Genomic DNA, 14,686 nt, shown 5'->3' with positions numbered 1-14,686 from the left:
AAAGAAAAGAAACTTACTTCATTTTCTACATGGATTAAGTTTAGGGTTAAAGTATTTTTAGGAAAAGTATGGCATGGAAGCTCAGTCTGATGTGTAGCTTAGTCCCAAGCTCAGAATGCAGTATGTGGGAGGTCTTGGATGCTCCCGGCAGCCTGGGTGACCACATCTGCCGGAAGTATTGTACTGTCGTAGAGTCATACAGCATGGAAACAGACCCTTCAGTACAACTCTTCCATGCCAACCAAGTTTCCCAAACTAAACTCGTCCCATTTTTCCTGCATTTGGCCAATATCTCTTTAAACCTTTCCTATTCATGTACCTGTCCAAATGTCTTTTAAATGTTCCAACAGTGCCTTCATTTACCACTTCTTCTGGCACATTCAGTTGACCAGCTTGAGTGTTAATTTTTGGAGGTTGAGCATTGGCTGGAGGCACAGCAATACATCGTGAAGTTTAGAGTTATGCGAATAGTGCAGTTTTAGATGTGGTCACCCCACATCTTAAGGAAATGCAGTTAGAGAAGGAATGGGCAACTGCCCAGTCATAATAAGGTAGACAGGTAGTCAAGGAAGCCCCTCAGTGCATCTCACACAGCAACAGGTATTCCATGTGGAAAAGTATGAGTGTGCAGCGAGATCTCATTGGCACAAGAGGGAGAAGAGAAAAAGAGAAAGGGCAACAGTTGTAGGAAACCCAATGGTGAGGGACATAGATTTTTCTGTGGCCACAGACATGAGTCCAGGATGGAATGTTTCCTTCCTGGGGCCAGGGTCAGGGATGTCAAAATATGGCCGAAAGAATTCTGAAGGAGAATAGCAAACATTCAGACATCATGGCTTACATAGATACTAATGACATAGATAGAAAGGGGATGATGTCCTGCAACAAGAATTTTGGAATCTGGGTAGCAGATTGAAAAGCAGGATTCAAAAGTTTGTAATTTCTGGATTATTCCTAGTGTCACATGCTAATGAATATGCAGTGGATAGAACAGAGGAATGTGTGACTGAGAATTTGGAGCAGGAGGGAAGACTTTAGAATCATGAATCACTGGAGAAGCTGGGATTTGTACAAGTCTAACAGGCCATGCCTGAACCAGAACATTCTTAATGGGGTAGGGGGATGCGTGCTCATACAGTTGGCAGGGGTTTAAAGTAATTTTGCAAGGAGTTGGGAATTAACTAAGAGGTGATATATTGATAAGTAGAGGTAAAAGCTGAATTCCCATAGTTCTAGCAGGCCATTGGCTATTCTCTCATTAGACAGAGATAGTTAGTGGTGAGCTTAAACTGAGGGACACCACATCTTAGGTAAGAGGTAAGGTTAAGAGCATGGGACCTACATGGGAATCTCAGCTGGTGTGGAAATTGAACCTGCACTGTTGGCAACACTCTATATCATAAACTCTATATCTAGCCAACTGAACTAACTGACCCCCACGAGGAAGAACCAAGTCAGTCTGGAAGAGAGTTGAGTTACGGCACAAGGGAGTGGCAAGGCTGGACGGCATTTTTTTTAAATGCAAGAAGTCTTATGAGTAAGGCAGATGAGTTGAGAGTGTTGATTAATACATGAGGATATAACATCATTGTAATCATGGAGACATGGTTGAGGGAGAGACAGATTTGGCAGATCAATATTCCACGGTATAGAACTGTCATGTGAGAGAGTGACTGCATGACAGGAGTGTATAAAGAGAAGGTGGTGTCACAATATTGATTAAGGACTGAATTACCTCAGTAAGAGGGGGTGATAACTTTGACTGTTCCTCAGGCCATATGGGTGAACTTCAAAACAAAAAGAGGGCATTCACATTGTTGGGAATGTTCTATAGATGGCAGGGAGGCAATGGCCTAGAAGTATTATTACTTGGCTGTTAATCCAGAGACCCAGGTAACGTCCTGTGGATTTGAATCCTACAATTGCAGATGGTGGAATTTAAATTCAATAAACATCTGGAATTAAGAGTCAAAAGATAACCATGAATCCATTATTGACTAACAGAAAAAATCATCTGGTTTGCGAATGCCCTTTATGGAAGGAAACTGCCACCGTTGTCTGGTCTACTTGTGGCTCCAGACCCAAAGCAATTGGGTGACTCTTCACTGCCTTCTAGGCATTTCGAGATGGGTAATAAATGCTGGCCTGGCCAGTGATGTCCTCATCCCGTGAGTGAATTTTAAAAATCCTCAAATAATGAGGGCAAGATAGAAGAACAGATATATGGTGAAATCTCAGAGAAGTGTAAAAGTAATTGACTAATAATAGCCAGGGACCTCAACTTCTACAATATTAACTCTCAAAGACAAGAGTATGAAAGGCTCAGATTGGGTGAATTTTTAAAAATGTATCCTGGAGACCTCTTTTAGCCAGCACGTAGAAGGAACTTGAAGAAAGGGGGCAGTGGATCTAATTTTAGAGAATGAAGCTAGGTAAGTAGTTGAAGTGTCAGTGGGTGAATATTTCAGTTATAGTGACCATAATGCAGTAAGATTTAAAGCAGTTATGGAAAAGGACAATGATGGACCTGAAGAAAAGATCCTGAATTGGCAGAAGGATGATTTTAATACGATAAGACAGGGTCTGACCAAAATGGACTGGGAGCAACTATTTATAGGAGAGTTTCATGGCAGTGACACTAAGTCAAAAAAGAAATTGTGAGCACTCAGGGTCAACATGTTCATATAAAGGAGAAAGGTCGAGCCAATAGGTCCAGAGAACCTTGAATTGGATCCAGACAGACAGGGGGAACTTTTGACAGATACTGAGGGCTGAAACAGGGCAAGTCTTAGAAAAGTACAAAAGAAAATTACTCACAGAATAAATTAGGAGAGTAAAGAGGGGACATGAAATAATACTGGAGAGTGAAGTAAAGGAAAATTCCAAAGGCATTTTGGAAGTATATTAAGGGTAAGAGGATAATGAGGGAAAGAGTATGGACCATTAGGAGCCAAAGTAGAAATTTGTATGTGGAGCCGGAAGACATAGCTAAGGATTTACATCAGTACATTGCATCTGTATTCACGATAGAGAAGGAGAATGTAGGTGTAAAAATCAGGGAGGAGGACTGTGATATAGTTGAACAAATTAGCATTGTGGGAGAGGAGATATTAGCAGTTTATAGGGCTTAAAATGAATAAATCCCCAAGGCCAGATAAGCTGTATCCAAAGCTGCTGTGGGAGGCAAGGGAAGAGATTGCAGGTCCCTGAGCATTAACAACGAAAATTAGTCTGAATAAAAAAAGTGTCGCAGAATTTCCCAGTCTATGCTTGGAGAATTTTACTATGCACCGTAGCATTGATTCTAGTAACACCTGAAATGGGAAAACCTCTTTCTCATAACATTCCTTCAGCCACGTGTTCACATTCCTGCTCTGCTTATCTGCAAGGGAATTTGTACTTTGATTAGCGAATAATCCAATCAAAAAGGACAATGTATCTTTGACAGAATTGCAGAATCCCAAGTATCAATAACCAAGATAAATAATAGCAACTTCATATGACAATCAGACTCATGATTAATTCCACCCCAGAACGAACTGACTCCAAATATATTTAGTCAGTTTCCCATGAAAACATCATAAAGACACTTACCAGAGCTCCTCTAGGACAGTGTTCTTCGTCAGCATTAAAGCCAAAGCCTTGGCACCATGGATATCAACATTGTTACCTACAAGACTAACAGTGAGAAAGAGTCCTTTGAAATATTTATCTGAACACAACAGGGCTTTAATAATGACATTGCCATCCTGAAATTTTGCCAGGGACATTACAACCACAGTATCCTTACCTTAGCCATAACAAGCTTGTGTTATTCTCAAGAGCTGCTGCCAAAGCACAAGTACCAGCACCTCCAACTTTATTTCCCCAAAGTCTGGATAACCATTAAAGTAAACATTTTATGAATCTCAAAATAAAAGACAAATGACTCTATGGTCACAATGCAAAACATTATGGGGGTATATTCCAGTGAAACGGAGTCATTGTAATCTAATGTACTTGGTGGAAAGTGATTTGTATCATCGATAGTCACAGGTGAGGTGCCGGAAGACTGGAGGTTGGCTAACGTGTTGCCACTGTTTAAGAAGGGTGGTAAGGACAAGCCAGGGAACTATAGAGCGGTGAGTCTAACGTCGGTGGTGGGCAAGTTGTTGGAGGGAATCCTGAGGGATAGGATGTACATGTATTTGGAAAGGCAAGGACTGATTAGGGATAGTCAACATTGCTTTGTGCGTGGGAAATCACGTCTCAAAACTTGATTGAGTTTTTTGAAGAAGTAACAAAGAGGATTGATGAGGGCAGAGCGGTAGATGTGATCTATATGGACTTCAGTAAGCCATTCAACAACGTTCCCCATGGGAGACTGATTAGCAAGGTTAGATCTCATGGAATACAGGGAGAACTAGCCATTTGGATACAGAACTGGCTCAAAGTTAGAAGACAGAGGGTGGTGGTGGAGGGTTGTTTTTCAGACTGGAGGCCTGTGACCAGTGGAATGCCGCAAGGATCGGTGCTGGGACCTCTACTTTTTGTTATTTACATAAATGATTTGGATGTGAGCATAAGAGGTACAGTTAGTAAGTTTGCAGATGATACCAAAATTGGAGGTGTAGTGGACAGCGAAGAGGGTTACCTCAGATTACAACAGGATGTGGACCAGATGGGCCAATGGGTTGAGAAGTGGCAGATGGAGTTTAATTCAGAGAAATGCGAGGTGCTGCAGTTTGGGAAAGCAAATCTTAGCAGGACTTATACACATAATGGTAAGGTCCTAGGGAGTGTTGCTGAACTAAGAGACCTTAAGTGCAGGTTCATAGCTCCTTGAAAGTGAGTCGCAGGTAGATAGGATAGTGACAAAAGCGTTTGGTATGCTTTCTTTTATTGGTCAGAGTGTTGACTACAGGAATTGAGAGGTCATGTTGTGGCTGTACAGGACATTGGTTAGGCCACTGTTGGAATATTGCACGCAATTCTGGTCTCCTTCCAATTGGAAAGATGTTGTGAAACTTGAAAGGGTTCAGAAAAGATTTACAAGAATGTTACCAGGGTTGGAGGATTTGAGCTATAGGGAGAGACTGAACAGGCTGGCGCTGTTTTCCCTGGAGCATCAGAGGTTGAGGGTTGACCTTATAGAGGTTTACAAAATCATGAGGGGCATGGATAGGATAAATAGGCAAAGTCTTTTCCCTGGGGTCGTGGAGTCCAGAACTAGAGGGCATAGGTTTAGGGTGAGAGGGGAAAGATATAAAAGAGACCTAGGAGGCAACTTTTTCCCGCAGAGGGTGGTACGTTTATGGAATGAGCTGCCAGAGGAAGTGGTGGAGGCTGGTACAATTGCAACATTTAAGAGGCATCAGGATGGGTATATGAATAGGAAGGGATATGGGTCGGGTGCTGGCAGGTGGGACTACATTGGGTTGGGATATGTGGTCAGCATGGATGGGTTGGACCGAAGGGTCTGTTTCCATGCTGTACATCTCTGTGACTCTATGGCTGGCTGGGATATCTATTTCACACCTGTCAAATTTTACTTTCCTTTGATGTTAAAAGTTACCTCCAGAATATAGTATGTGATGAATTTCTGATATTAGAATCAATTTCTAGATTATGAGAGCACCTTTTGGAGTAGAATGATCAACAGTGTGCCAAGCCCGTCAGACAAGCAATTGTTCTCAATTAAGAATTTTAATGGGCCTTTCCACCCTACGTGCCTGAAATGTGTACAATATTCAATGTCAACACATGATATGCAGAACAATGAAAATAACAGCTATATACCATAAATATTGGATGAAGTTGTTCTGTTTTAAACCTTTTGCCAGCACCTCTGCCCCAACAGCAGTTAAGTGGTTGTTGCCAAGCCTGGGAATATTAAACGATGATTACTGCCATAAAAACACCTCTCAGAATGTTCACCATCATCAGAAACTGTAAAGGAATTGTCCATAGTTGCTCCACTTTGAAAAGCACCCAGACCTTTCCTAATTCAAAAATTTGATTTTACCACCTAAAGCTCCTAAGGCAGCCAAAAAGCAATAATCAAACCCATCATCCCAAGAGACAAAAATCAGAAGGCGTGGCATAAAAACAAAGTTCATCTTTTCAAAATAGAACTTAGATTAACTCTTGGTTTATAAATTAATTAATCCCGAACAAATCTGAATTCTTCACAAAAGCTGAAGCTGGTGTGTGGGCCACAAAGGTTTTACAACAATCCTTTACTAAGTCCCACACATACAGCAGGGAGATCCCAGGTCCCAGGGTCACTTATAAACACTAACCCTACACTTCAACAAGAGGACCCACAGCGATTCCTAATTTCCTGAACACCATGATTCAGACATCTGAGTTTGCAATCCATCCACATTGCCCCAAACCCAAAGTGCAGCACAAGCATCAACTTGCATTTTTATTGCATTTTAAACATAGGAAATCCTCCCAAAAAATCTTTCCAAGAACATTATCAGAAAAAATTAATGCAGAGATATTAGGCTGAGTAACAAAATATTTACAAGAGTTTTGTAAAACTACAAAATAAGATGTGAATCTCCACACTCCAGCCCTTTAGACATGAAGGCCAGCATTAGTTGCCTTGTCTATTTTCTACACCTGTTCCCTCTCTGCATTTCTACTTTCCTCCTTTAAGACATTCCCTCAGACCGACTACTCACATCCCAAATATTTTGTTGCTCATCATAATATTTCTTTGCATCAATTTTTTGATGCAATTATGATAACAAAAATTCAAGTGCCATAGTTGACTACATCGAGGAGGAATAAAAATTCTTAATTTAGGAAATCTAATCAAAGCTGCCAATTTTACAAAATGTTCACCTTCCAGTGAAGGGAGGCGTGGAATGGATTTCTAAACACACATTTTCTTGGTCTTTATTTCAAATTAAAGAGGGTTGCCAATTTTCATAGCAAGGTGCAGGATATTTATGAACTGGTACCCCATTTAATTTTTAGGGATTTGGATATGTTTTAAACATATTCACTAACTCCACATAAGCTGAAGTGAGATGTTGGTGTCAGCAAATTTTCGAAAAATTATTCTTTAAGCCTTCAATGTTTTTACATGCTGTGCAACAAGGAGGATAGTGGTGGCAAAGGGAAAGGGAACATAATTTGTATCAACATACCAACAAAACGAAGTTTTACTGCCAGTAATTCCTTTGACCTATGCTTTAATAACATTGGGAAATACAACATCTGAAAGCAGCCTTAAACATCATAGCAAAAATCCTGGCAATATGAAACCTGCCTGAGTTTCTTCAGCAATTTTTGTTCTGGTTTCATCCAAGTTAACTCTGACTTTAAAATAGAATTTCAGAATTTTAGCATCTAATGTCTCAATGGTTCTTTTGTTAACATTATTGGTAACTTCTGTCTTACCTTAATGCAAGAAAGTTGTTCTTGTGTTTCAGGAGCTTTGCAAAATTCTGGGCACATGCATCAGTTAAATTATTGTGAAATAACCTTAAAAAAAAGAGATTTGAACAGTAATCTAACTTCCCCAGAATATACTCGAAATCTCATGAAAATTTATATAACACCTGAATCAGAAATCTGTTGAAATAAGGTATAAGTAGAGATGCAACCATTAGACAGTACTGGTTACAGGACCAGGTAGGGTGAACTGGTTGCTGTTTTGGGGAATTAAATGGTGAAGGAAGTGCTGGCTCCCTTCCTCTTTTGGCTTATGTGGATTCCCATTGCATCTCTGCCTTGAGCTACCTTACAATGCACTGCCACTTCATTTAGAACGTATTGGCTCACAGTAGCTCTGACTGGTCTTGCCATTTAGTGCACACAAAAAGCTAGGTGGCTCATCCTGATAATTTAAAGAGCCAATTTGATGCAAGTTATATTCCAGTTCATCAAATTTCAGGCTTGCCCCAGGTCTACACCCTCTGCTCTTTACTGATGGCTGCACCTCTGGGAATGAGGCTAGCAGTATCAATATTAACAAAACTACATGTGCATTATCATCTTCCATTCTGTGTTATGACATTTACTTCTTTATTTAGATTAGATTCCCGCAGTGCGGAAACAGGCCCTTCGGCCCAATCAATCCACACTGACCCTCCGAAGAGTAACCCACCCAGACCAATTTCCCTCTGACTAATGCACCTAGCACTATGGGCAATTTAGCATGGCCAATAACCTAACCTGCACATATGTGGACTGTGGGAGGAAACCGGAGCACCCGAAGGAAACCCACGCATACATGGGTAGAATGTGCAAACTCCACACTGACAGTCGCCTGAGGCTGGAATTGAATCCAGGACCCTGGTGCTGTGAGGCAGCAGTGCTAACCATTGAGCTTCTTATCATATTATTTAAAAATCAATAACAATTTTTTGAGACTTTTAATAGTTGCAAATATTAGGACCATTTTTTAATTAAAAAAAAACTTTCACAGGATGTGGTTGTCACTGCCTAGGTCAGCATTTATTGCACATCCTTAATTGTACTAACACCTTCCATCCCGACCTCAAATTCACCTGGACTGTCTCAGACTCCTCCCTCCCCTTCCTAGACCTTTCCATTTCTATCTCGGACGACCGACTCAACACAGACATCTACTATAAACCGACTGACTCCCACAGCTACCTGGACTACACCTCCTCCCACCCTGCCCCCTGTAAAAACTCCATCCCATATTCCCAATTCCTTCGTCTCCGCCGCATCTGCTCCCAGGAGGACCAGTTCCAACACCGCACAGTCCAGATGGCCTCCTTCTTCAAGGACCGCAGACTCCCCCCAGACGTGATCGACAATGCCCTCCACCGCATCTCCTCCACTTCCCGCTCCTCCGCCCTTGAGCCCCGCTCCTCCAACCGCCACCAAGACAGAACCCCACTGGTTCTCACCTACCACCCCACCAACCTCCGTATACAACGTATCATCCGCCGTCATTTCCGCCACCTCCAAACGGACCCCACCACCAGGGATATATTTCTCTCCCCTCCCCTATCAGCTTTCCGCAAAGACCACTCCCTTCGTGACTCCCTCGTCAGGTCCACACCCCCCACCAACCCAACCTCCACTCCCGGCACCTTCCCCTGCAACCGCATGAAATGTAAAACTTGCGCCCACACCTCCTCCCTCACTTCCCTCCAAGGCCCCAAGGGATCCTTCCATATCCGCCACAAGTTCACCTGTACCTCCACACACATCATCTATTGCATCCGCTGCACCCGATTTGACCTCCTCTATACTGGGGAGACGGGCCGCTTACTTGCGGAACGCTTCAGAGAACACCTCTGGGACGCCCGGACCAACCAACCCAACCACCCCGTGGCTCAACACTTTAACTCTCCAAAGTTTGTGCGAAGATTTGTAGCTCGGGTGCTTGTTGTAGTGGTTCTGTTCGCCGAGCTGGAAGTTTTTGTTGCAAACGTTTCGTCCCCTGGCTAGGAAACATTATCAGTGCTGTGGAGCCTCCTGCGAAGCGCTTCTTTGATGTTTCTTCCGGCATTTATAGTGGTCTGTCCTTGCCGCTTCCGGGTGTCAGTTTCGACTGGGAAAACACTACTATCATAGGGCAAGCCAGACAGAGAACAGCCAGGGAATTCCTAGAGGCATGGCATTCATCCACAAATTCCATCAACAGACACATCGACCTGGATCCAATATACCAATCACTACAGCGGACAGCTGAAACTGACACCCGGAAGCGGCAAGGACAGACCACTATAAATGCCGGAAGAAACATCAAAGAAGCGCTTCGCAGGAGGCTCCACAGCACTGATGATGTCTCCTAGCCAGGAGACGAAACGTTTGCAACAAAAACTTCCAGCTCGGCGAACAGAACCACTACAACTTTAACTCTCCCTCCCACTCCACCGAGGACATGCAGGTCCTCGGACTCCTCCACCGGCAGAACATAACAACACGACGGCTGGAGGAGGAGCGCCTCATCTTCCGCCTGGGAACCCTCCAACCACAAGGAATGAACTCAGATTTCTCCAGTTTCCTCATGTCCCCTCCCCCCACCTTGTCTCAGTCGGTTCCCTCAACTCAGCACCACCCTCCTAACCTGCAATCTCCTTCCTGACCTCTCCGCCCCCACCCCACTCCGGCCTATCACCCTCACCTTGACCTCCTTCCACCTATCACATCTCCATCGCCCCTCCCCCAAGTCCCTCCTCCCTACCTTTTATCTTAGCCTGCTTGGCACACTCTCCTCATTCCTGATGAAGGGCTTATGCCCGAAATGTCGAATTTCCTATTCCTTGGATGCTGCCTAACCTGCAACACATTTTCAGCTGTGATCTCCAGCATCTGCAGACCTCATTTTTTACCCCAAGAGAAACAGGTAGCATTGCTCTTATGCAATCTTTTGCAAATTACAGCTGTCAAGAGCTCACTCAACCAGTTTGGAGACACCTTGATCAGAAATGTCATTTCCCCGGAGGTTGAAAGATGTAAACATCAAATTATTTACATTTTATAAATCAACATTAAAAAAAGCTGCTCAGTTTTAATTATTCTATAAAGCACATTTTAAAATCAAAAATGTCTAATTACACTAACAATGTTCAATCCACTTGTAAAATAACCTAAATGTATTTGCTTTCTAAAATAGTCATTCCAGACAACTCTCCTCGAGGTAAAACTGATTAAAGTTCATCCTGCTAAAATTTTAGGAAGCTGCACATCTCTTGGTAGCAGCTCAAATTCCTTGCAACCACGGTATTCATGCCATTGTTTTGTTGTCCAAATGGAACAAATACAATTCCCCAAAATACTAATATTTGATTTTTTTTGTATCTGTTCAAATATAGAGATAGCTTATGAGTTGTAGCCCAAATAAGAGCTCAAGTGTGGGTTTATACCAGTATAATGTTCTTTGTTTCACTATAACCTGGTGTTGTGTGATTTTTAACTTTGTACACCCCAGTCCAACACCAGCACCTCCAAATCATTTTAAAAATAATTATTTCAAACTCTTTTTGTTTCCAATAATTCATCAAAGTTTAAAAAAATGTTCTCGGTCATGGTTTGGCTTGCCTACAAATTCTGTCACAATGGATATGATCATTATTCACTGACGTAGCTGGTAAAAGTAAGCATTTTTCTCCACTTAACATACAATGTAAGCACATTACTCAGTCTAGCTGTAAGTTTCAAGCCTAAAATTAATTCATTGAATTTAAAATTTTACAGCATAGAATCATTTAATTTTTAAAAAAAATAAGATGTTTAAGCATAAGAATGAAACGAAGAAATTGTGTTCTGACATTAAAAGCATGGCTCTGCACCAATTGTATAGGTGAGAACCTTAGCTTGTTTTTAGTTCATCTGAATAAATTGCAAGCAGATTTTAACTGAAGCAGATTTTATAGGTCTTTGAGCAATCAGTCAAAGTTTGCCATGTATGCCCATTCAAACATAACAAATGAATTGTTAAATTTTCACAAACTGTTTTCATCAATGTAACTTTGCATGATATTTAAAATTATGGCAAATATTAATCTGAAAACAAACTTTAATAATTAACTTTAGGACTGATCAAATCAATCTAGAAATCACCATTAATTTAGCTAGTTGGTTGAACATACCATAAAATAGTTTTTATTCAGTCAACAAATAGAAACATGGAAGGTTTTGGAGGACTGTAATGTCACAAAAAAAAACAACTTTCAGCTTTTCCACTGTATATATCCAGTCACCAGAAATTGATTTGATATCTGATTTCCATGTTTTAGCATCACTGTAGTAGAATCCAGCCCATAATGTATGTACAGTCGAAACAGAGGCCAAAACAAAAACCAATCATGGCACTTTTGGAAGTGTCTGAATGAATGTGGGCAATGGTGAGAAAGTCTGGAAAACATAGCAAGAATGAGAAAATAACAGAAAGTCCCATTTTCCACTGAAGTTATACTGACAAAATGAGAATCTTGCCAGGGAGCAGCAAGGAACCTATTTGCATGCGTTACCATCTCATTGTTACTTAACTTTGCCACATTTATATGAAGGCTGCTATTTTGTTAGATACTGGTTAGAAACTAAACAGTAGGAATCCTGACTTGAAAGTCAAAGTGTTTACTAGCATGTTCCACAGGCCTCTATCTTGGTCAGCATTCCCCAACAACTCCACGGGCTGTAATCACCTCCACTCTTCTTTCATGGCAATGGCACTAGCAAAGCACAACATGTCATCATGTCACATCTCAGGCTCACTTACAATACAGTTCACCACTTCAATGCTGCACTTTTGGTGCTCACTGAGATCTCCCATCGTAATGCTGCTGCCACACCACTTTGCACACAGGGACAGGCCACCATTGCATTTATCAAAGCAAGGTAAATGCTTGCTCCCTTAGCACTCATTCCTTGTCGGCGTATTTTGATGTTCGCAGCAACTCTGCCCTGACTTGTCTTTTAGCGTATTGCTGCTTCATTCAGAACTTACAGGCCCACCGTAGTTTTGTCCAAAAAAATGTGCACACAAAAAAACCAGCCAGCTCGTCATAACGATTTTTTAAAGTGCCAATATGTTTACAGATGTGATATTCCATTCACAAGAAAGTGTCAGCTGTGCCACCTATGTACCCTGTAAAAGGTTTTCTTTTTCCTCACCCTCCCACTTCTTCCAAGTACAGTCCTGGGTTTCATGGGTGGAGTAGGGAGAGTCTGCCCTCTATTGTTGGACTTGGAGATTTGGGAGGACAACTCCAGTTCATTTGTAGCTGGAAGGCCCAAACATGCTGAGAGTGTCCAATGTGGATACAGGTTCACCTTTCTCAGCTTGTTCTCCCACAGGGTTCAAGGTCATCAACAGGCTGAAGGCAAAGGGGTTTTGCACTCTGGAGGGTCGAGAGAGCTAGCCTCAGGCTGGCCGCTCTGTAGTCCCAGCTTGGCCTGAACTCCTGTTGTTACTAATTTGTTTCCTGAGAGGATAGAGCATCTGGAGTGAGGTTTGGATTCCTTTTCCCCTTCTCACCCTGCTTTTGCTGCTCAGCACCAACACCTAAGGCAATAGAGTGTAGCTCCACATGTGATTCCAGCAGCAACTGAGTGTTCTGCTGGACCTAACTTTCCACATCAGCTACCAACCTGTCCATGGAGACAGCCAGATACAAGGGTGCTGGAGCCAGCATGGTACTGATGATGTTAGTGGACCCTTTCATTTCACTGAGTATCTCTGAAAAAACTGCCCACTGCTCCGATGACTGTCTGGTCAGCTGCCTGAAACTTTTAATGGCCTTTACAATGGGGTCCTCTCCTGCCCTTGACTGGGCAGATGACTGATCTCTAGGAGGTCCTTCAAGTACCAGCAGCCGGGGTATTTCTTCCTGAACTAGCTGGGAAGATGGGTCAATGATGTGCTCACCAGAAGGTACTCCTGACTCTAATCTGGTTCAAATCCGTACCCAAAGCCAAAGTATTTTGCCTGTTGGTGCTTCCTCTGAGGGGCATGTAGCTTCATCCTCCAAAGGTGGAAGAGGAGCTCATGGCTGGTTGGATTATCTCTTATGGGAGAATGCCACAAGTGCCTGCAGAAGATGAGAGGAAATACTTTGCACAATGCGAGTAGAGGCTTGAGGACGTTACAAATACATTCCAAGTGGTGGTAATGAGATCTCAGCGCAGCACAATTTAATGAATCTAACGTGTTTGCTGAGACATGGAGGTCTCACTATCCCCATATGAGCTGCCTTACTCCTCTCCCACGAGCTCAAGGATCCTCTCCTCATTTGGATTAGGATGTAAATGACTCCTTTTTGCCCTCTAGGCCCTATTATAGGCCATATTTTCTAGCCTTGAGACAAAGGGAGGGATTGAGTGAGAAGAAACTGGCTGGGAAACCTAATAATGCAGGTGCAAACGGAGGAAAGGTGATGAAGTGTCCTGGATGTATGAATAGCAAGTGCCAAGGGAAGGAAGGATCGGTAGTTTGCTGGGAGAGGTTTGGTGAGAACTATTGAGTATATAAATGCTGTGTGCAGGATGGTAGACCATGAGCCTTGGTGTGGACTTAATTGCAGTGGCAGAGTTAGAGTGAGGCTGAGGTAGCAGAGAGAAGATGTTCTCACTTACCCGAACAAAGAAAGAACAAAGAATAGTATAGCACAGGAACAGGCCCTTCGGCCCAAACAGCCTCTGCCAAAACAATACCCTTCTAAACTAAAAACCTTTTTGCTCTACATGGTCCATATCCCTCTAAATCCTGCCTATTCATGTATCAGTCAAGATGCCTCTTAAAAATGCTATTGTATCTGTTTCTACCACCTCCTCTGGCAGTACTATCCAGGCACTTAACACCCTTTGTGTAAAAAATTTGCCTCTCACGTCACCTTTAAACTTGTCTCCTTTTACCTGAAATCTACATCCCCATGTAATTGGCATTTCTACCCTAGGAAAAAGACTCCAACTTTCCATTTATACATTCCCCTTATAATTTTGTATGGCGATGTGGTCTTCTCTAGCAGTCCTCTTCATAATGTTGTCCACCAAAACCTCCAGACGAAGAGGGACACTAACATCATTCTCTCAGCCATCTCCTTTGGAAGTGTTCAGTGATACGCACTGTGAAGGGCAGATCCTGGCTCTGGTGTTTGAAATGGTGCACAGCCAGTGTTTAAATATGGCACCAGCAGCATGAATATCACAAGATATTAGCACTGCAGAGCACTTCTGCTACTGCTGATCACAAGATACATAGAACAGT

General features: G+C 42.5%; 1 protein-coding gene across 1 annotated transcript in view; it reads right to left on the bottom strand.

Annotated features, from left to right (window-relative positions):
* nod2 (nucleotide-binding oligomerization domain containing 2) overlaps positions 1 to 14,686 on the bottom strand; it is a 62,832-nt gene that overhangs the window by 6,812 nt on the left and 41,334 nt on the right. The window contains 4 exon segments of the mRNA XM_060837713.1: positions 3,595 to 3,678; positions 3,791 to 3,874; positions 5,779 to 5,862; positions 7,396 to 7,479. Coding sequence (XP_060693696.1) covers positions 3,595 to 3,678; positions 3,791 to 3,874; positions 5,779 to 5,862; positions 7,396 to 7,479 — 336 coding nt within the window.

This window comes from Hemiscyllium ocellatum, chromosome 17, assembly GCF_020745735.1.
Source record: "Hemiscyllium ocellatum isolate sHemOce1 chromosome 17, sHemOce1.pat.X.cur, whole genome shotgun sequence".
NCBI lineage: Eukaryota > Metazoa > Chordata > Chondrichthyes > Orectolobiformes > Hemiscylliidae > Hemiscyllium > Hemiscyllium ocellatum.
Note: the sequence above shows the minus strand (reverse complement) of the source record. Positions and strands in the feature narration are given on the sequence as shown.